Here is a 21,068-nt window from a genome sequence, read left to right as displayed (position 1 = left end):
AGTCAAGCAGAGAGAGTCAATTATCACATGGTTTCACTTACTTGTGGAGCATAAGGAATAACATGGAGGACATTGTGGGATGGAGAGAAGTGAGATGGGGGAAATCGGAGTGGGAGACAAACCACGAGAGACTGTGGCCTCTGGGACACAAACTGAGGATTTGGAAGGGAGGGGGAGGGGGAGTTTGGGTGAGCCTGGTGGTGGGTATTATGGAGGGCACATATTGCATGGAGCACTGGGTGTGGTGCATAAACAATGAATTTTGGAACACTAAAAAAATTTTTTTTTTAATTTTAAAAGCTTTTATGCATTCTACCGCATTTGATACTCATAATGTTTGATTTATTTTTTTAAAGATTTTATTTATTTATTTTACAGAGATCACAAGTAGGCAGAGAGGCAGGCAGAGAAAGAGGAGGAAGCAGGCTCCCTGCCGAGCAGAAAGCCTGATGTGGGGCTCGATCCCAGGACTCTGGGATCATGACTGAGCCGAAGGCAGAGGCTTTAACCCACTGAGCCACCCAGGCGCCCCTGTTTGATCCATTTCTTATGAAATTATTATTATTTTTTTTTAATTTTTTTATTTTTTATAAACATATATTTTTATCCCCAGGGGTACAGGTCTGTGAATCACCAGGTTTACACACTTCACAGCACTCACCAAATCACATGCCCTCCCCAATGTCCATAATCCCACCCCCTTCTCCCAAACCCCCTCCCCCCGGCAACCCTCCGTTTGTTTTGTGAGATTAAGAGTCACTTATGGTTTGTCTCCCTCCCAATCCCATCTTGTTTCATTTATTCTTCTTCTACCCATTAAGCCTCCATGTTGCATCACCACTTCCTCATATCAGGGAGATCATATGATAGTTGTCTTTCTCTGCTTGACTTATTTCGCTAAGCATGATACGCTCTAGTTCCATCCATGTTGTTGCAAATGGCAAGATTTCATTTCTTTTGATGGCTGCATAGTATTCCATTGTGTATATATACCACATCTTCTTGATCCATTCATCTGTTGATGGACATCTAGGTTCTTTCCATAGTTTGGCTATTGTGGACATTGCTGCTATAAACATTCGGGTGCATGTGCCCCTTTGGATCACTACATTTGTATCTTTAGGGTAAATACCCAATAGTGCAATTGCTGGGTCATAGGGCAGTTCTATTTTCAACATTTTGAGGAACCTCCATGCTGTTTTCCAGAGTGGCTGCACCAGCTTGCATTCCCACCAACAGTGTAGGAGGGTTCCCCTTTCTCCGCATCCTCGCCAGCATCTGTCATTTCCTGACTTGTTGATTTTAGCCATTCTGACTGGTGTGAGGTGATATCTCATTGTGGTTTTGATTTGTATTTCCCTGATGCCGAGTGATATGGAGCACTTTTTCATGTGTCTGTTGGCCATCTGGATGTCTTCTTTGCAGAAATGTCTGTTCATGTCCTCTGCCCATTTCTTGATTGGATTATTTGTTCTTTGGGTGTTGAGTTTGCTAAGTTCTTTATAGATTCTGGACACTAGTCCTTTATCTGATATGTCGTTTGCAAATATCTTCTCCCATTCTGTCAGTTGTCTTTTGATTTTGTTAACTGTTTCCTTTGCTGTGCAAAAGCTTTTGATCTTGATGAAATCCCAGTAGTTCATTTTTTCCCTTGCTTCCCTTGCCTTTTGCGTTGTTCCTAGGAAGATGTTGCTGCGGCAGAGGTCGAAGAGGTTGCTGCCCGTGTTCTCCTCAAGGATTTTGATGGATTCCTTTAGTACATTGAGGTCCTTCATCCATTTTGAGTCTATTTTTGTGTGTGGTGTAAGGAAATGGTCCAATTTCATTTTTCTGCATGTGTCTGTCCAATTTTCCCAGCACCATTTATTGAAGAGGCTGTCTTTTTTCCATTGGACATTCTTTCCTGCTTTGTCGAAGATTAGTTGACCATAGAGTTGAGGGTCTATTTCTGGGCTCTCTATTCTGTTCCATTGATCTATGTGTCTGTTTTTGTGCCAGTACCACGCTGTCTTGAGGATGACAGCTTTGTAATAGAGCTTGAAGTCCGGAATTGTGATGCCACCAACGTTGGCTTTCTTTTTCAATATCCCTTTGGCTATTCGAGGTCTTTTCTGGTTCCATATAAATTTTAGCATTATTTGTTCCATTTCTTTGAAAAAGATGGATGGTACTTTGATAGGAATTGCATTAAATGTGTAGATTGCTTTAGGTATCATAGACATTTTCACAATATTTATTCTTCCAATCCAGGAGCATGGAACATTTTTCCATTTCTTTGTGTCTTCCTCAATTTCTTTCATGAGTACTTTATAGTTTTCTGAGTATAGATTCTGTGTCTCTTTGGTTAGGTTTATTCCTAGGTATCTTATGGTTTTGGATGCAATTGTAAATGGGATTGACTCCTTAATATCTCTTTCTTCTGTCTTGCTGTTGGTGTAGAGAAATGCAACTGATTTCTGTGCATTGATTTTATATCCTGACACTTTACTGAATTCCTGTATAAGTTCTAGCAGTTTTGGAGTGGAGTCTTTATCCTTGATGAACACAGATGCGAAAATACTCAACAAAATACTAGCCAATAGGATTCAACAGTACATTAAAAAGATTATTCACCACGACCAAGTGGGATTTATTCCAGGGCTGCAAGGTTGGTTCAACATCCGCAAATCAGTCAATGTGATACAACACATCAATAAAAGAAAGAACAAGAACCATATGATACTCTCAATAGATGCTGAAAAAGCATTTGACAAAGTACAACATCCCTTCCTGATCAAAACTCTTCAAAGTGTAGGGATAGAGGGCACATACCTCAATATCATCAAAGCCATCTATGAAAAACCCACCGCAAATATCATTCTCAATGGAGAAAAACTGAAAGCTTTTCCGCTAAGGTCAGGAACACGGCAGGGATGTCCATTATCACCACTGCTATTCAACATCGTACTAGAGGTCCTAGCCTCAGCAATCAGACAACAAAAGGAAATTAAAGGCATCCAAATCGGCAAAGAAGAAGTCAAATTATCACTCTTCGCAGATGATATGATACTATATGTGGAAAACCCAAATGAAATTATTATTTATCTCTATTTTAAGATTAAAAACATGGAAGTTCAGAGAACTTAAGTAACTTGCCCAAAGTCAACAAGTGGAACTGGAACATGTTTCCAAGTCTAAGGGTAACAAACTTCATGTATATTGCAAGCAACTTTAAAGGCTAAAATATGGAAATATGAATATATCAATTTACTTTATTATAATTTTAAGTAGGCCTATATTAAGGATGGCACAAAAAATTTTTTATATTTCCTACCTCCTACTTTAGGTAATAATTCAGCTCCACATGCAATATAGTAAAGTTCTGACTGACAAGGCAGGTTACATGGGTCCTTTTACAAGATGAAAGAGATCAATTTTTGAAAGAATGTTAATATTTAAATATAAATACCATAACACTAGTTTGAAAAAAAGGTAAAATATACCAAGACCATACTTGATTCAAAATAACAATCAATATTTTACATCTTTAAGTCTTTCAACTATATATGAATCATAAATAAGAGATGATGGCATCTAGCAGTTTAAATAAATGATATGTCACTTGTACAATTTAGTACTTTATAATAGCAAAGAGCCAAATGAGTTTTATAAATACTAATGTAAAATGACAGAATTTGGGGGAAAACTGTAAGAGCATCAAAATCATATACATTGCTTCAAAAAGGAAGATGAAGAAAAAAAATACAAATTTATTATAAAAAAGCACTAAAATAAATACCTGATTATGCCTTGTTAAAAAATACTCTTTTTAATCAGTATTTACCATTAGATTTTCAAAGGTTGATTTCTGGGAATTCTAAGTTTCATGTAGCTTTTATTTTTCTTTCAATACATTGAAGCTTGTTTATTACAGACTGGAATTTGGTAGAAGATGGGTTGTTTTGGACCTTGTCCAAGAGTTTAGTTACTGAAAGCACTTCATTATAAGGTGGTTTCACCAATAAGGTGATCCACTGGCTCAGATCCCATGGACATTATAACAAGGCTCCATTGTAGAGTACAGGAAGCTGGGCAGCTAATGTTCTATCAAATGAAAGCTTTAAGAAACAAAATTCTTTTTTGGGGGGGTAGACATGAAAATCACTTAAGCCTAGAGAATCATAAGCCTAGGTCATCTGTCTAAATTTCCATTTCCTGAAGTGATGGTCTTTATTGTACATTTAATAGCTATGCATATACTTCATGTTACTGTTTTAGGTTAAGACATTCATTGTCTGATGAGGTCTTAAATTTATTTTTTATTATGAAAAAGTCCAGTATTAATACTGCCTTTCTATTTACAAAGGATTGACTGCATTTTTCTACATGGTAAGAAACTATCAAGAATTCATAAAAATTAAAGTAAAATCTTATGCAGCTCATTGACAAATCTGAGGTACCAACAAGAACAATTGTGTGGTAATCAAACACACACAAAAAATGCCATCAATTAGAGATTAAATAACTACAATAACCAGTCCTTCAAGTGATTTTACAAGAGGCACTTTGATTCCAGTCTTACAAGCAATCCTAAAGAATTAAATATTTGCAATGTATTTTACTGCAGAAAAATATGACAAAGCCACTGCAGAAAAATTGTGGAAAAGTCTTTAAAGATACAAAGATCATGAGTAAGAATAAAAACAAAGCCTCATGTGAACTTACGGTAGCAAAGTAAAAATCATGTACTAAGTGCAGAGTAGCAGCATAGTAACTGTCATTAATTTCTGATACAATTATAAAAAGTTTTAAATGACTTATCTAAATTTCAAAAATCAAGTCATGAAACATCTACTCTTTATGTTGTACCTTTATTCCATCAGTAAAGCTCTTTCTCCAACTGGAAGTTTTCCTGGTTCCTGGCTGGTATGCTTTATATACTTTCAGGCCTTAAATAAATTTGGTATAATTATTTCATATCCGTTGAATGGGTAAGGCAAATTACCTGATAAACAATTTCTAAACTTACATATCTCCAAAGCCTTAAGAAATAAACTAGTCAAGTAATTTTTCTTTCCTATTATATAACAATTCTTTACTGTCAGTTTATCTCCCCCTCTCTCATTCTATCTAGCATCTATCACCATAATCTTCACATAAAGCAGGGTATGTGTACTTCAGATATATAATTGACCTGCTACCTAATATTTGAGGGTCTACCATGTACAAAATACTCTTTTAATTTCATGTTTTAGGGGTGCCTGTGTGGCTTAGTGGATTGGGTGGTGGACTCTTGATTTCACCTTGGGTCATGGGAAGGAGTCCCAAATTGGGCTCCACCCTCAGTGAAGAGTCTGCTTGAGGATCTCTCCCCTTCTCACTTTGCCCTCACCCCAACCCATGTGCTCTCGCTCTCTCAAATAAGTAAAAAAGTCTTTAAATGTTTTCACCTGTTTTAACTTGGGCTCCAAAACATCTCTTTTAAAAGTACATTACTACTAATAAAAATGTTCTACCTTCTACTTTATTATTAAAGACTGGTGCTTCATTATTCAAAGATTTATTTATTTATTTAAGAGAGACTGAAAGAGGGGGGCAGGGGCAGAGGGACAGGGAGAGAATCCCAAGCAGACTCCTTGCTGAATGCAGGGCCCGATGTGGGGCTAAATCTCACGACCTGAGCTGAAATCGAGAGTCAGACACTTAACCAATTGAAACATTCATGTGCCCCAAGGCTGGTACTTAATTAAAAAAAAATCTTTGAAAGATTTTGTAAGTTTATTATTTATTATTTATTTATGAGAGTATACACAAATGGAGGAACTGAGAGAGACAAGCAGACTCCAAGCTGAGCCCGACTTGGGGCTTGATCCCACAACCCTGAAAATCATGACCTGGAGGGAAATCAAAGTTGGACTCTTAACTGACTGAGCCACACAGGTGTCCCATAAAGGCTGGTACTTTAATTCTTGCAATACTATCCTGGTCATGTTGCTATTTTTGGAAACTCTATACCTGTTTCAATAGTGAGATCATTGCACTAAATTTTTGAAATACCTTTTGGAATCACTAAATACTAGTGTCACATCTCTATGTACATTCTCAGTTAATGGAAATTTTTAGCCTGAGAAAATGAGATTTTGTAGAGAATAGATTTGAGGTTTATTTGGATAATACACCAAGGTTATGACTAAAATATATTGTGCTTAATTTTTCTCATGTCATTTACCAATTCTAAAGGCAATTTTAAGGGTCAAAAAATGTTTTCATTGCAGCACTGTTAAAAATAAATATCTTGCTTCTCAAATTACTAAGCAGCATATTCATAACAGTTATTCCTTAAAGGGAGGTGAGTGTCAATTTCACCTTTTCTACAAAATGGTTTACCTTATTTAAAGCATTCTGGAACAAAAGCAAATGAAAATTGACTCAAAATATAATATCAATATATATTTCTTTAAACTATGGGTTTTTAAAGCTGAAAGGGATTTAAGTGATTTTTATAGTACTAAATGCCACATTTCACAAATGAAACTAATTTCTCAAAGGCAGGATGATTGCCAATGTAACTTAGCATAGGAATAAAGCACAAGTCTCTTGTTTTCCACCTGGTATTCTTTCTACTACCCCACTACCCTTATCTGTGGATTAGGAACTAAACCAGAAAGGATAAATGGTTTCACCCTTTCAAAACAATTTAGAAATTATCTTCCATTCTAGTGTTTGTAACTTATTACTCAAAGAAAATATGTAATACTAGAGATCTAATATATCCTAATCTATAGATGAATTCTTGAACTGGTAAATTATCAATTTAAATTTCTTTGAACTATTCTTACAGTTGTACTATCCAATGTTGTGTTCAATCTAAACACCTTCAAAATAAAAGTAAATATTATATATAATAATTCATTTATCAAAATGAATATATAAAATACTTGATTTCTGGAAATTTCAAATTGAAAATAATAAACCATATCCACAACTTGACAACTCATAAAATTTCAATTCAAATCACCCACACAAAGCTAAATAAATATCCAATGAATAATAATGTTTCTTAGAAAAAGACGAGTAAATATATTTTTGGAAAGATGATAGTGAAGTGCATCTTCTATAATTACTTGATCAGAAATATAGCTTCATTCAAAAATACATAAAAAGAGTCAAAATTAACAAAAAATTAGTGAGCAATAAGAACGTTTTTTGGCTGCAGTTACATGTTCGGGTTTAACTTATAAAATTTATTTATTTATTTATTTACAAAAATATTTTATTTATTTATTTAACAGAGAGAGAGAGAGATCACAAGTAGTCAGAGAGACAGGCAGAGAGAGAGGGGAAAGCAGGCTCCCTGCCGAGCAGAGAGCCCCATGTGGGGCTTGATCTCAGGACCTTGAGATCATGACCAGAGGCTTCACCCACTGAGCCACCCAGGCGCCCCTACTTATAAAATTTATATATGAAGTTTTCTATCCTGATAGTTTTATAATTATAGCTTTCATGCAAGGACATGTCACTTTTTTCCACAATGATGATGAAACTAATTATAATTGAAAATTTGGAGTCATTCATTTGGCATTTTGTAACTTTACATAATTTGCTTAACATGTGCTTGACTTTGGTTCATCAAAAACAGAAAAATGTAAAACAATGTAAAAAAATCAGTTATCTTCTTAATTCTTAATTACTTACAAGTAGGCAGTTTAATACAAGAATAAACTCTTGAAGAAAACTTTGATTTCTAAAAATTATATATTTATTTGAGGTAAATATATAGTGAAACATGCCTAAAGTGTGACTGGTTAGACTGCTATTCATTTTTATGTATCAGTATGAAAATAAATGAAAAGAACTACAAAATACAAATATTTATGTGAAATTTAAAGGAAACTACGTATCTTTCAGATTAACTTTAAATTGTATATAGGTAAAGAAAACTTGTTAAAGGAAAATATTTTGTATGAATCACTTTATCAAAACTCAGAAACAATAAAATTTACATTCTGAACATAAAGAAAGACTTCTAAAAAACCTCTAATACCAAAGAAAGTGAAAGATATTTTTAAAATAAAAAAAAACCCTATACCATTTATCTAAAGTAGAAATTGTCATTTATGTTAGCATTTAATATAAGCATGACAACATATTTTTATAGCGTTACAGTTAAGTATTACTACCTAACACCATGGAACACACCTTTATTTTTGGAAGGAGACTGTTTAAATTTCTTTATATCTGTTTCACAAGTTTTCTCCGTTCCAATTTGTTTATGAGTTGTTTTTACATTATTACCAATGTTACGGATTTTACTTTCTGTGATATGCATGAGTCAATTCAACTTTGTGTCTGTGCAATCCTCAGCTTTCATTTCTTGGACTGAATCCACTCCTTTCATAGTTTTAATTTCAAAAAGATCCTCAACTAAAATGCAATTTGAATGATTAGCCAATCTATTGTCTCTATCACTTTCAACTAGTTCATTCTTTTCTTCATTTGTATCCATAGGATCATAAAGCTCAGGTGAAAAATAGATAGATTCATCCTCTGCTTCTGTTTCAGAAGCTCTATGTGAGGTGGAAAATTTAGCTTCTTCACCAACTGGAGACAATTCAGGGTCCAGATCCAGGGCTTCTTCACGGCAGAACAGCTGTTTGGAATCATTTCTTTTAAGAAGATTAGAATCAATCTTTATTGATGAAATAGTGATTTCTGACTGAGGGCATGGTCCAAATGATGCATTTACCATCAGAGCTGAGGACTCACATTTATCAGTGAGTGGAAAAACTGTTTCACATCCCTTTTCGGTTTCAAAAGCAGAAACACTAGAGGCAGAGTCTTCTGGTAACCTGAACTTAGGAGCTGCAGCTATAATTTCATCAGTAAGGTAATATCCCAAAGAATTAAAGCTAGACCAGCTAGCTCTCTTTGTCTGTTTGTTGAAGGTTGGGCTTGTAGATCTGGAAATCACAGTATTTTCTGCTTTCACTGCCTGGGGAGTCTCTTCAAATAATACAGGATCATCTACAAAAATTTAAGAGTGTTAATTTTCTGCTCCTAACAAACATAATTATTACATTAACATAATTTTTATTAAAAATACTGACATAACTGTATTGGATCAAAACTTAAAGCCCACAACCAATAGTAGCAAGACTTCCATCTTAGAACAGAAAGCACAAAATGTGAACTCTGAAAGGAATCCTAAGCTCCAGTGATTCTGAGCCCAAGTTATAATGCTGTCTGGTAAACTATCAAATTCCACACCAGGGACCTCAGAAGTGAATGAAGAAAGGAGGCGTAAAAGGAATAGGAAGAAGGCTGAGTAACGAAGGAAACACGCTATAAAAATCTGCCTTGAAAATCCACTAACCAAGGACTGGGAAAAACTAACCTAGATTAATTCCCTAAAGGACACTGGCAACCACAAACACTAAATTATTTGTTTAAAGTTATAAAACTGGTTAGTACTCAGGCCCAAACTAAAACTTATGTTTCCTGATTACCAGTCTTCTGGCCTTGAATTCACTATGGCATTTTTTTTTAAACTACCAGATACTACAAAGTAATTATTTAATACTTGATATATTAAACTATCACTTATTAGTTAAAATAATTAAAATGATACCCAATGATATAGATGACAGTATGGCAAACTTTGTCTACAACTGGGCTGACAGTAAAATTTTAGGCTTTGTGGCTCATATTGTTACCTGTTGCCACTACTGGTATACCTCCTTTTATTGCACTTTGCTTTACTGCAGATTGCAAATACTGCAACTTTTACAGATTGAGTTTGTGGCAACCCTGAATCAAGCAAGCCTACAAGCAACATTTTTCTAAAAGCATTTGCTTACTTCATATCTCTGTATCACATTTTGGTAATTCTTGCAGTATTTCAGAGTTTTCATTATTATTTTATTTGTTATGGTCATCTGTGATCAGTGATCTTTGATGTTACTATTGTAATTATTTGGGGGCATTGTAAATCACATCCATTTAAAGTAGTGAACTTAACAGACAAATGTGTGTATGCTGACTGGTCCACTGACCAGCTGTTCCCCCAATTCCTGCCCTTTCCTCAGGCCTCCCTATTTCCTGAGACACAACAATATTACAATCAGGCCAATTAATAATCCTACAATGGCCTCTAAGTGTCAAAGTGAAAGGAAGAGTCACACTTCTCTCACTTTATTTATTTTTGTATCTCACTTAAAATCAAAAGTTAGAAATGATATGGTTAGCGAGGAAGACATGTTGAAACTAAAACAGACCAAAGAGTAATTCTGACTTTCAAGTTTTATTATTTAAGAAATATATTTTGGGGGGGCACCTGGGTGGCACAGTCAGTTTAAGTGTCTGACTCTTGGTTTCAGCTCAGCTCATAATCTCAGGGTCAAGAGATCAAGCGCTACACTGGGCTCTGTGCTCAACACAGAATCTGCTTGGGAGTCTCCCTTTCTCCCTCTGCTCCTCCTGCTCATGTTCTCTCTTTAAAATAAATAAATAAATCTTTAAAAAGAAAGAGAGAGAATACATTTTTGTAAGGCAACAAATGCCACAGATAGGATTCCTTTGATGAATCTAGGCAAAAAAATTTTTTGAAAACCTTCTGGAGAGGATTCACCATTCCCAATGCCAGTAAGAACACTCATGATTCATGGGAAGAGGTCAAAATATTAACATTAAGAGGAGTTTGGAAGCCACCCGGAGAGTGACTTTGAGTGATTCAAGACTTGAGTAGAGATGCAGTAGAAACAGCAAGAGAATTAGTAGGGAAGCTTGAAAATGTGATTGAATTTCTGCCATCTCATAAAACAACTTCAATGGAAGAGGAACTGCTTCTTATACATGAGCAAAGAAAGTGGTTTCTTGAGATAAAATCTACTCCCAGTGAAGATGCTCTGAAAATTGTTGAAATGACTACAAAGAATTTAGAATATTACATAAACAGTTCATAAAGTAGCAGCAGCATTTGAGAGGACTGGCTCCATTTTGAAAGAAGTTCTACTTTTGAATAAAATAGTTTCAAGCTATAGAGAGATCATTCTTTAAAGGAAGAGTCAATTGATGTGGCAAACTTCACTGGGGTCTTTTTAAGAGATTTTGACATCTACCCTAGCCTTCAGCAAACACCACCCTGATCAGTTAGCAGCCATTAACTATGAGGCATGACCTTCCACCAGCAAAAAGATTATGATATGTTGAAACCTCAGGTGGTTAGTGTATTTTTTTTTGCAACAAAATATTTTTAAATTGGGGTATTTTATATTATACATTATTTTTTAAGACATGATGTTATTACACACTTAAGAGACTACAATATAATGTAAACACAACTTTTATATGTACTATGAAACCAAAAAATTCATTTGAATTGCTTTATTGTGATATTTGCTTTATTGTGGTGGTCTAGAACCAAACTCACAATATCTCTGAGGTATGTATGTATGTACTCAATTATGCTGTTTGAGTGCAAAAACATACTATGACTAAACTCTGCTCTTGTGTACTATATATAACTGAATGGATGTGACTATGTGCCATTAAACTTGATTCACAAAAAACAGATGGCCAAATTTGGTACATAAGCCACAGTTTGCTAATCTCTGACATAGACTATTAAATTCTTATATATATATATATATATATATATATATATATATATATAGAAGATTTATTTATTTACTTACTTGAGAGAGAGTGCACACACAAGAGGGGGGAAGGGCAGAGGGAGGGAGAGAGAATCTCAAGGAGACTCCTTGCTGAGCATAGAGCCCTAAGTGGGGCTGGATCTCATGATTCTGAGATCATGACCTGAGCCAAAATCAAGAGTTGGATGTTCAACCAACTGAGCTACCCAGGCACCCCTCTTACATATTAAAAAAAAAAAAAATTATAATTTAGAATATATGACTCTCACTCCCCTAAACTAAGAAATTCACGTAAGAGAAGTATCTATAGATTAGACCAACTTTTGATATAGCCTTTAGGAAAACATGTACCATTTATACAGTATTTTACCATGCTATGATATTTATCATCGTATTAGATCGTTACAGTCCAGCTTGAGGGACAGGTATACAGAGATTCCTTTTTTCTATTAAGATTCAAGAAAGTTAAGTGACTTGCTCATTGTCACAAAGCTAGGTAGTGGCAAACCTGGTAAATGGAAAACATGCTTAGGTCTCTCTCTCTCTTTTTTTATTTTTTTTTTTTTAAAGATTTTATTTATTTATTTGACAGAGATCACAAATAGGCAGAGAAGCAGGCAGAGAGAGAGGGGAAAGCAGGCTCCCTGCTGAGCAGAGAGCCTAATCTGGGGCTCGATCCCAGGACCCTGAGATCATGAGCTGAGCTGAAAGCAGAGCTATGCTTAGGTCTCTTGTTAAAAGTGTGTTCCCATCCCAATATACCACACTATTTCATTATTTTATGATAATACCTATTTCAGACCAATATGTTTAAGGAAATTAATCTATAGTAAATTAAATATCATTTCTATCTTTTCACTAGATATAACAAAAGACTTCTCTATCAAATGTAAATAGGCAAAACTTTTCAAACCTCCTTCCTTTCTAGAGATGATGCCTCTTGGTAGAGATGGACTTTTAGTTATTTTATGACGCTGGTGTTCATGGACACGTGCTTTTGCTTCATCTTTCCTAGGATTTTCTGGTGCTAGAGGACTTGTCACTTCTGATAAGTAAATTAAACTACTGTCCTTCAAACAGGTCACTTCAAGTGTAGACTCATTGTCCTGTATAAACTTTCTGTCCTCTCTGGATACATCAATGACCTTTTGGTGTTTTTTGGAAAATTCAGCCAAGGACTCCAGTGCACTCTCAAAAGTTGAATGGTGCTGAATCTGCTGCCGTACCCATTTAGAAAGTCCTAAGGAAAAAAGTAAACCCAAGGAAGATATTACATATTAAGAATACACTTAGATAATTTTTCTAATGAAGTAATCCACATGAATCTAGGGTATATAGAATGATTCTCAATATTTTTCCTGCCTAAACAACTTCACATGTACACTATGCTCATGTATGAGTAACATTTTTCTTTATATACACTGATTATCAACTGGAGGGAGGGAAGAGGCAGTGGGAGTAGACTGGAAAGAGAGAAATATATTATCATCAGTTTAGAATAACTGGGGAAATAAGGCAAATTTTAATTTCATCATAATTCCCCACAAATATTGCTTACATTTTAATTTTAGGAAAATTAGAAGTTGTAAATAACATAGTCTTTCATTCCAACTTTGATTTCTTCCATGAAAATAAATTCAAGATGCCAGTCCCATAGGTTTTTTTGTTGCCCTTTTCCCTCAATTCCAAATATGTCTTAAACTATCCTAGGAATGAAAGGAATAACAATGTTATTAGGGACAAACTGTGTCCTGTTTGAAAATTTATTTTTTTATTATATAAATAATCAAGTTATAACGGATGTGATCTGACCTGTAACATGTGAAAACTGTACAACCCTGAACCATGTTGAAAGTATAAGGTGTTTTGTTTCATTTCAGAATGAAATTCAAAATCAGGTATCTGGACTTTTAGATGAAAATAAATATTCTCTTCTGGTGTTACTAAAATTATCATCATCTTCTGAAGTAGTTTAAAAAGTCACTACTGTATTTTAAGTTAAAAGAAAAATAAGATAGGGCTTTAAGTCACGATACATTCATTTCAAATACATTCCTTTGCTTTTATTTTAATGGAGCTTTTATATATTTAATGTAAGTTGAATTGAGTTCTTTAGTTAATACAAATTGAATTTAAACAAAGACTGCCTTCAAAAGGAATTTGTATGTCGTTGTGCTATTATTGTCTAGATAAGAAGAGTTCACATTTTTATGAATCTCAGAAAAAATGAGTAAAAATCATATAGAAATAATGAAAAATTCTTAATTTAAAAAATCTCTCAGGGGCGCCTGACTGGCTCAGTAGGGGCATATGACTTGATCTTGGGGTTGTAAGTTCTAGCTCCACGTTGGGTGTGGAGACTACTTAAAAATAAAATCCTAAAAAAAAAAAAATCTCTCAGCAAATCTGAACCATCAGGGAAAAATTTAACTTCAAGATTTTAAAATAAAAACAAACTTGTTTTCAAATTTTGCATTTTTTTAGTTGAAGTACAGTTGACAAGAAGAACATCTTAATTTTTTGAAGATTTTATTTTTAAGTGATCTCTACACCCAACATGGGGCTTGAAGTTACAACCCCAAGATCAAGAATCGTATGTTCTGTCTACTGAACAGCCAGGTGTGCCTAGAAGAACATTTTGAATAAGCATTTCCCTTAAAGTTATTTTTGTTTGCTTGGGGAAAATAATTATACTGATTAAACATGAAACTTTCTAAAATTGAAGAATTTTAGTATTATAGTCATTTCTTTCATGTTTGGAACTTTCTGTAATCAAAGAAAGCTTTTTTGTGTAAAATGTCAGGTTGCTTTTGAAAACTCAAAGAATCTGAGCTCCACCTGCTGACTAAACATAGCACTTAACATTTTGCTTTTAGTTACATGTCTGGACCTAAGCTCAATGGCTTGCTTTACATGGAAAGGGGAGAAAAGAGTGCTTTAATCCAGGTGGATATATTTTAATACCAAGCCAAATATTAGGCTCTGAAATAGAAAGAGTCCATACCCACAGGTAGCTAATCTGAAAGAAACTTAAAATTTTGTATCTCTTTATCATAGTATGGTATGAACTTCTTAGCTCTAAAGATAATAAAGATGCAAGTATTTCCAACAGTTCTTTAATAACAGATCGATTCCTGGTATTGACTCTAAAGAGATGGTGTGACTGCTGGATAAAAACTATAGGCATATAATATGTGTTCATCTGAGTGGGGAAAAAATGACCATCTACTTCATCTTGAGGCCTACAGTGGTACTTTTTTTCCTTTTAGAAAATACTCGCTCTGACTAACATGAACTGTAGAACAGCTGAAGCATTTCTAAACAATCAACAAACTTCAGTATAATCTAGAATGAAAGGATAAAGAATCCTAAGCAGCCAAAGGAAATGTGCTTACGTGCTTAAATGTAAAAATTTATTTTTTGGAAAATTCCTGCGAATAGCCTTTTCCCTGATAATGCTAAATAAATTATTATTCTGTTACTTAATTAAATCCCACATTCTATGAAATTAAATGATACTAACTGATATGTTAGTATATGTTAACCAACTCCTCTATAAAGATTTTTTAAAATAGATAAGTATTAAATGCTAGATTTCCCATCAATATGAATTTTTCCATATTTGATCTAATAATTCAAATCCTGTCCAAAATTTTTCTTTAAAACTCGCAGTTATTAAATACCAAAGATTGTTATTAATTCTTACTCTAAGCCCAGCTGCAACTCTTACCAGATATATATCGACTGGGATTACTCCTGAAGCGATCATCCACTAGAATAAGAGCTCCCCAATCATTTTTGTGTCGAATACACCTATTAAAAAAAAAAGGGGGGGAGAATAATCAAATAAAAATGACTTTGAAAAAAAAAGCCAACAGAGTGGCTGGGTGTAACAGTTGATTTAAGCGTCTGGCTCTTGGTTTCATCTTAGCTCGTGATCTCAGGGTTGTGAGATCGAACACCACACCAGGCCCTACCCTCAGTGTGAAGTCTGCTTGAGAGTCTTTCTCCCTCCTTCACTCCTAAGATCCCCTATGTTGTTATGGTGCATTATTCTTTTTGTGGATTATTGGATTTGGTTTGCTAAAATATTTTTTAATTTTAAAAATTATTCAAGGGGTGCCTGGGTAGCTCAGTTGATTAAGTGTCCGACTCTTGATTTCAGCTCAGGTCATAATCTCAGGGTCGTGAGATTGAGCCCTGCAACAGGCTCTGTACTCAGTGGGAAATCTGCCTGGGATCTTCTCTCTTGAGACCTCCCTCTCCTTCTGCCCCTCCTCCCCATGCTCTTTCTCTAAAATAATAAATAAATCTTAAAAAAGTATTAAAAAAAAAAGTGTACATATGGGGTATTATGCCTCCATCAGAAAGGATGAATACCCAACTTTTGTAGCAACATGGACAGGACTGGAGGAGATTATGCTGAGTGAAATAAGTCAAGCAGAGAGAATCAATTATCATATGGTTTCACTTATTTGTGGAGCATAACAAATAGCGTGGTGGACATGGGGAGTTAGGAGAAGGGAGTTGGGAGAAATTGGAAGGGGAGGTGAACCATGAGAGACTATGGACTCTGAAAAACAATCTGAGGGGTTTTAACTGGTGGGGAGGTGGGAGGTTGGGGGAACCAGGTGGTGGGTATTAGAGAGGGCACGGATTGCATGGAGCACTAGGTGTGGTACAGAAATAACGAATACTGTTATGCTGAAAATAAATAAAAATAAATTTTAAAAAAGTGTACAATTTGGTGATTTTTAGTACATTTACAAAGTCGTGTAGGTTGCACAACTTTGTAAATGTACTAAAAATCACCAAATTGTACACTATCCATCACATATTTTTATGTTACCAAAAGAATCCCAGTGTCCACTAGTCACTCCCAATTATCCAACTATTCCCCTTATTCTCTGGCAATCATGAATACATTTGCTGTCTCTTTAATTTGCCTATTTTGGAAATTTCATATAACTGGAATTATGCAACATATGGCATATTGTGTCTGGCTTCTTTCATTTAGCACGATGCTTTCAAGGCTACTTCTACTGTGTATCAGTACTTCATTCCTTTTTACAGCTGAATAATATTCATCATATTTATCCATTCATAAGTTAATGGGCATTTGGGCTGTTTCCACCTTTTGAGTATTATGAATAATGCCACTATGAACATTTGGGTACAAATTCTCATATGAATCCAACCAACTAGAAGTGGAATTGATGGGTTGTAAAGAATTCAATGTTTAACTTTTTGAGGAGCTGCCATGCACTTTTTTCCTGGAGCACTTGCACAATTAAACATTTCTATAAGCTTTGTGTGAGACTTCCTATTTCTCCATACCCCCACCAACCCTTGTTATTATCCATCTTTTTCATTATATGTACTCTAAGAAGTCTGAAGTATCATTTTACTGTGGCTTTAATTTGCATTTTTCTAATAAATGGTGATACTGGGCATCTTTTCATGTGCACACTCTGGCCACTTGTGTATCTCTCTTGGAGCAATGCTTATTCAAATTATTGGTCCACTTTTAAACTGCATGGTTTGTCTTCTTATGGTTGACTTATAAGAGTTCTTTATATATTCTGGATACTAAACCCTTATCAGACACACTTTTTGCAAATATTTCCTCCCGTGCACGAATTCTTTTCCATTTTTTAGTAGTGTTCTTCGAAGAACAAAAGTTTTAACTTTGACAAAGCCCAATTTATCTAATTTTTTTAGTTGTGCTATTGATGTCAGATTTAAGAAACCACTGCCTAGTCCAAGACAAGAAGATATACGCCTTGTTAGTCTTTGACCCATTTTGAATTAACTTTTGTATATGGTGTGAAGAAGGGGATTGATTACCTTCATTCTTTTGCATGTGGATATCCAGTTATCCCAACACCATTAAAAAGATTTTTTTCCCTATTAAATTGTCTTGGCACATTTTTGGGGGTGGGAGGTTGCTTAAACAATAGGAATTTTGTCCTCACATTTTTTGAGGCTGGAAAGTACAAGAAAGAGGTGTGAACTGATTTAGTTCCCCAGTAAGGCTCTCCTCCTGGCTTGCAGATGCCAGCCATCTCACTGTGTCCTCACATGGGTGGGGGTCAGAAGAAGGAGAGGAAGAGAGAGATGACCAAGTTATCTGGTATCTCTTCTTATAAGGGCACCAATCCCATCATGAGGGCCCCACCTGTATGACCTCATCTAAACCTAATTATCTTCCAAAGGGCTCATCTCCAAATAGCATTATATTGTAGATTAGGGTTTCGACATATGAAGTTGAGGGGGGCACAATTCAGTCCATGGCAGGAAGTAAGAAAATTGTATAGTATATGAGACCCTACTAAGTATTAAGGAAAAAAATAAAAAGGGAAAGAGAACAGGGAATGTTGGTAGGGAGTGCTAAATTTTAAACACAGTGATATTGAGCAGTGAGAAAACATCAATTGAATCACAGGAAGGGAATGAACTGTGTATATATGTGGAAGGGGAAGTGTTCTAGCTGAGAGAAATTCAAGTGCAAAGGCCCTGGAGCAAGAGCTTACCTTACACAGGGAACAGCAAGGATCACAATATACCTTTTTCAGTGTGGCCTCTTCTCTCCCTTTAGTTGTGGAGTTTGTTTTGTCAGTGTTCAGGTTGATTTATGGGGTATTTAAGATGACTTGGTAGTTATCTAGTTGTGTTTATGAGACAAGACAAACCTAGAGTTCTCCTACTCCTCTGCCAGCTTCTCCTCCTTCTGTCTTGACACTTTTGTAAAAAACCAACTCACTGAGATATGGGGGTTTGTTTCTGGACCTTCGATTCTACTCCTGTTTTCTGTATGTCTATATAATGCCAGTACAACACAGTCTCGATTATTGTAGCATTGCAATAAGTTTGAAGTTGAGAACTGCCAGTTCTCCAATTTTGTTCTTTTTCAAGATTCTTATGACTATTCTTAGTTTCTTTCTTTTTAAAAATTTTTATCTATCTATCTATTTATTAAAAGATTTTATTTATTGGGACACCTGGGTGGCTCAGTTGGTTAAGTGACTGCCTTAGGCTTAGCCTCCTTGGATCAAGTCCCACATTGGGCTCCTTGCTCAGCAGGGAGCCTGCTTCTCCCTCTGCCTCTGCCTGCCACTCTGTCTGCCTGTGCTCGCTCTCACTCCTCTCTCTCTCTCTCTAACAAATAAATAAATAAAATTTTAAAAAAAGATTTTATTTATTTATTTGACAGAGAGAGAGGGGGAAGCAGGCTCACTGCTGAGCAGAGAGCCCGATGCGGGGCTCTCTGGGATCATGTGATCCTGGGATCCTCTCCTGGGATCATGACCCGAGCCAAAGGCAGAGGCTTTAACCTGCTGAGCCACCCAGGTACCTATTCTTAGTTTCTTTCAATTTCCATGTGAATTATAGGATCAGTTTCTCAATTCCTGCAAGAAATCGGGCTGGTATTTTGGGATTGCACTAAATCTCTGCAGATCAGTTTGCGGAAACATTATCTTAATAAATCTTCCAGTCCCTGGAACTCTTCCATTTATTTAAAATTTTCTTTCAACAATGTTTTATAGCTTTTAGTGTATAAATCTTGCATTTCTTTTGTTAAAATTACTCCTAAGTAACTTATTCTTCTTGATGCTATTGCAAATGAAAAATTTTAAATTTATTTTTATTGAAATATAGTTGCTACACAGCTTTACATTAGTTTCAGGTTTACAACATAGTAATTTAACAAGTCTATATGTTATACTATGCTTATGCCAAATGTAGCTACTTTTTGTCACCATATAATACTATTACATTATGTAAATGGAACCTCTTAATTTCATTTTTGGAATGTTTATTCCCTCTGTATACAAAGTGATTGATTTTTGTATACTGAATATTTCTTGTAACTTACTGTACTTGTTTACTAGCTCTAACAGTTATATTTTATGGATACAGTATTTCCATGTAGAATACCATGTCATTTGCAAATTTTAAGATTATTTCTTTTCCAATCCAAATACTTTTTTTTCCCCCCTTGACTAATTGCTCCATGTAGAACCTCTAATATAATACTGAATACAAGTGGTGAGAGTGGACATCCTTATCTTGTTATCAAACACATCAGGGCAAAGTTTCAGTCTTAAACCATTAAGATGTTCACTGTAAGTTTGTAAGAGATACCCTTCTATTTCTACTATCTTGAGTGTTTTATCATGAAAACATATTAGATATTGTCAAATGCTTTTTTCTCCTCTTGAGATTGTGTGGTTTTTGTATTTTATTCTACTAATACGGCATATTACATTGATTGATTTGAGTTGGACCAACAAAATTGGTTGGATGTTGAACCAACCTTGCAATCCCAGGATAACCCCACTTGTGTGGGATTGTCTTTGTGTATAATCTTTTAGTAAGTTGCTGGATTCAATTTTCTGCTTTTCTGTTGAGGATTTTTGCATCTACACCCATAAGAGATATGCCACGTAGTTTTCCTTTCTTGTGATGTCTTTGATTGGTTTTGGTAACAGGCAATACTGGCCTCATAGAATATGATGATACATGCTTGCCCTTCTATTTTTCTTAAGTTTGTAAAGGACTGGTATTAACTCTTCTTTTAACATTTGCTAGAACTCACCAGTGAAGACATTTAGTCCTGAGCTTTTCTTTGTGGGAAATTTTCTGATTACTAATTCTTCTATCTCTTTACTTTTTATAGATATATTCAGATCTTTTTCTTGTTGTGTTAGTTTCAGTAGCTTGTATTTTTCTATGAATTTGTCCATCCTAATTTATGTAATTTGCTGTCATGCAATTGTTCAAGGCATTCTCTTATAATGCTTTATATTTCTATCAGGTTGGTAGCAACATCCCCTCTTCATTCCTAAATTTAGTAATTTAAGTTCCCTTTGGTATTTTCTCTTGGTCAGTCTATTTAAAGGTTGTCAATTTTCCTTATCTTCTTAAAGAACTAACTTCTGCTATCCTTATTTTTTTCTGCTGAATATTCTATTCTCTCTCTTTTATTTCCACTCTAGTATCTGTTATCCCTTTGATCTACTTGCCTAGGGCTTGGCTTGCACTTCTTTTTCCAATTCCTGAGGGTAAGAGGTTAGATTACTGATTTCATATTTTTCCTTAAAAAAATTTTACATATATATATATATATATATATATATATATATATATATACATACACACACACACACACACGCTCACACACATACATATATGGGCATTTACAACTATAAACTTCTTTATGAGCAATGTTTTCATTGTATCTTAAAAATTTTGGTACACTGTGTTTTCATTTTCACTCATCACAAGGTTTTTTCTAGTTTCTCTTATGACTTCTTCTTGGATCCACTGGTTAAGAATATGCTCTTTAATTTCCACAAACTTAGGAATTTCCCATTTTTTCGTCTGTTATAGATTTCCAGTTTTATTCCACTGAGATCAGAAAAGATATTTTCT

At 34.9% G+C, this 21,068-nt stretch overlaps 1 protein-coding gene across 1 annotated transcript in view; it reads right to left on the bottom strand.

Annotated features, from left to right (window-relative positions):
• Positions 1–5,761: 5,761 nt before the first annotated feature.
• The window catches only part of BRIP1 (BRCA1 interacting helicase 1), a 182,789-nt gene continuing 167,482 nt past the window's right edge, over positions 5,762–21,068 (bottom strand). Inside the window, exons 18-20 of the mRNA XM_059149018.1 lie at positions 15,364–15,446; positions 12,547–12,873; positions 5,762–9,003 (exon numbers count right to left, since the gene is read on the bottom strand). Of these exons, the coding sequence (XP_059005001.1) occupies positions 8,312–9,003; positions 12,547–12,873; positions 15,364–15,446 (1,102 nt within the window). The 3' untranslated portion in view covers positions 5,762–8,311. The remainder of the gene's footprint in view (positions 9,004–12,546; positions 12,874–15,363; positions 15,447–21,068) is intronic.

The sequence above is a fragment of the Mustela lutreola genome, chromosome 15, assembly GCF_030435805.1.
Source record: "Mustela lutreola isolate mMusLut2 chromosome 15, mMusLut2.pri, whole genome shotgun sequence".
In the NCBI taxonomy this organism is placed as follows: domain Eukaryota; kingdom Metazoa; phylum Chordata; class Mammalia; order Carnivora; family Mustelidae; genus Mustela; species Mustela lutreola.
This window is presented reverse-complemented; position numbering and strand designations above follow the sequence as displayed.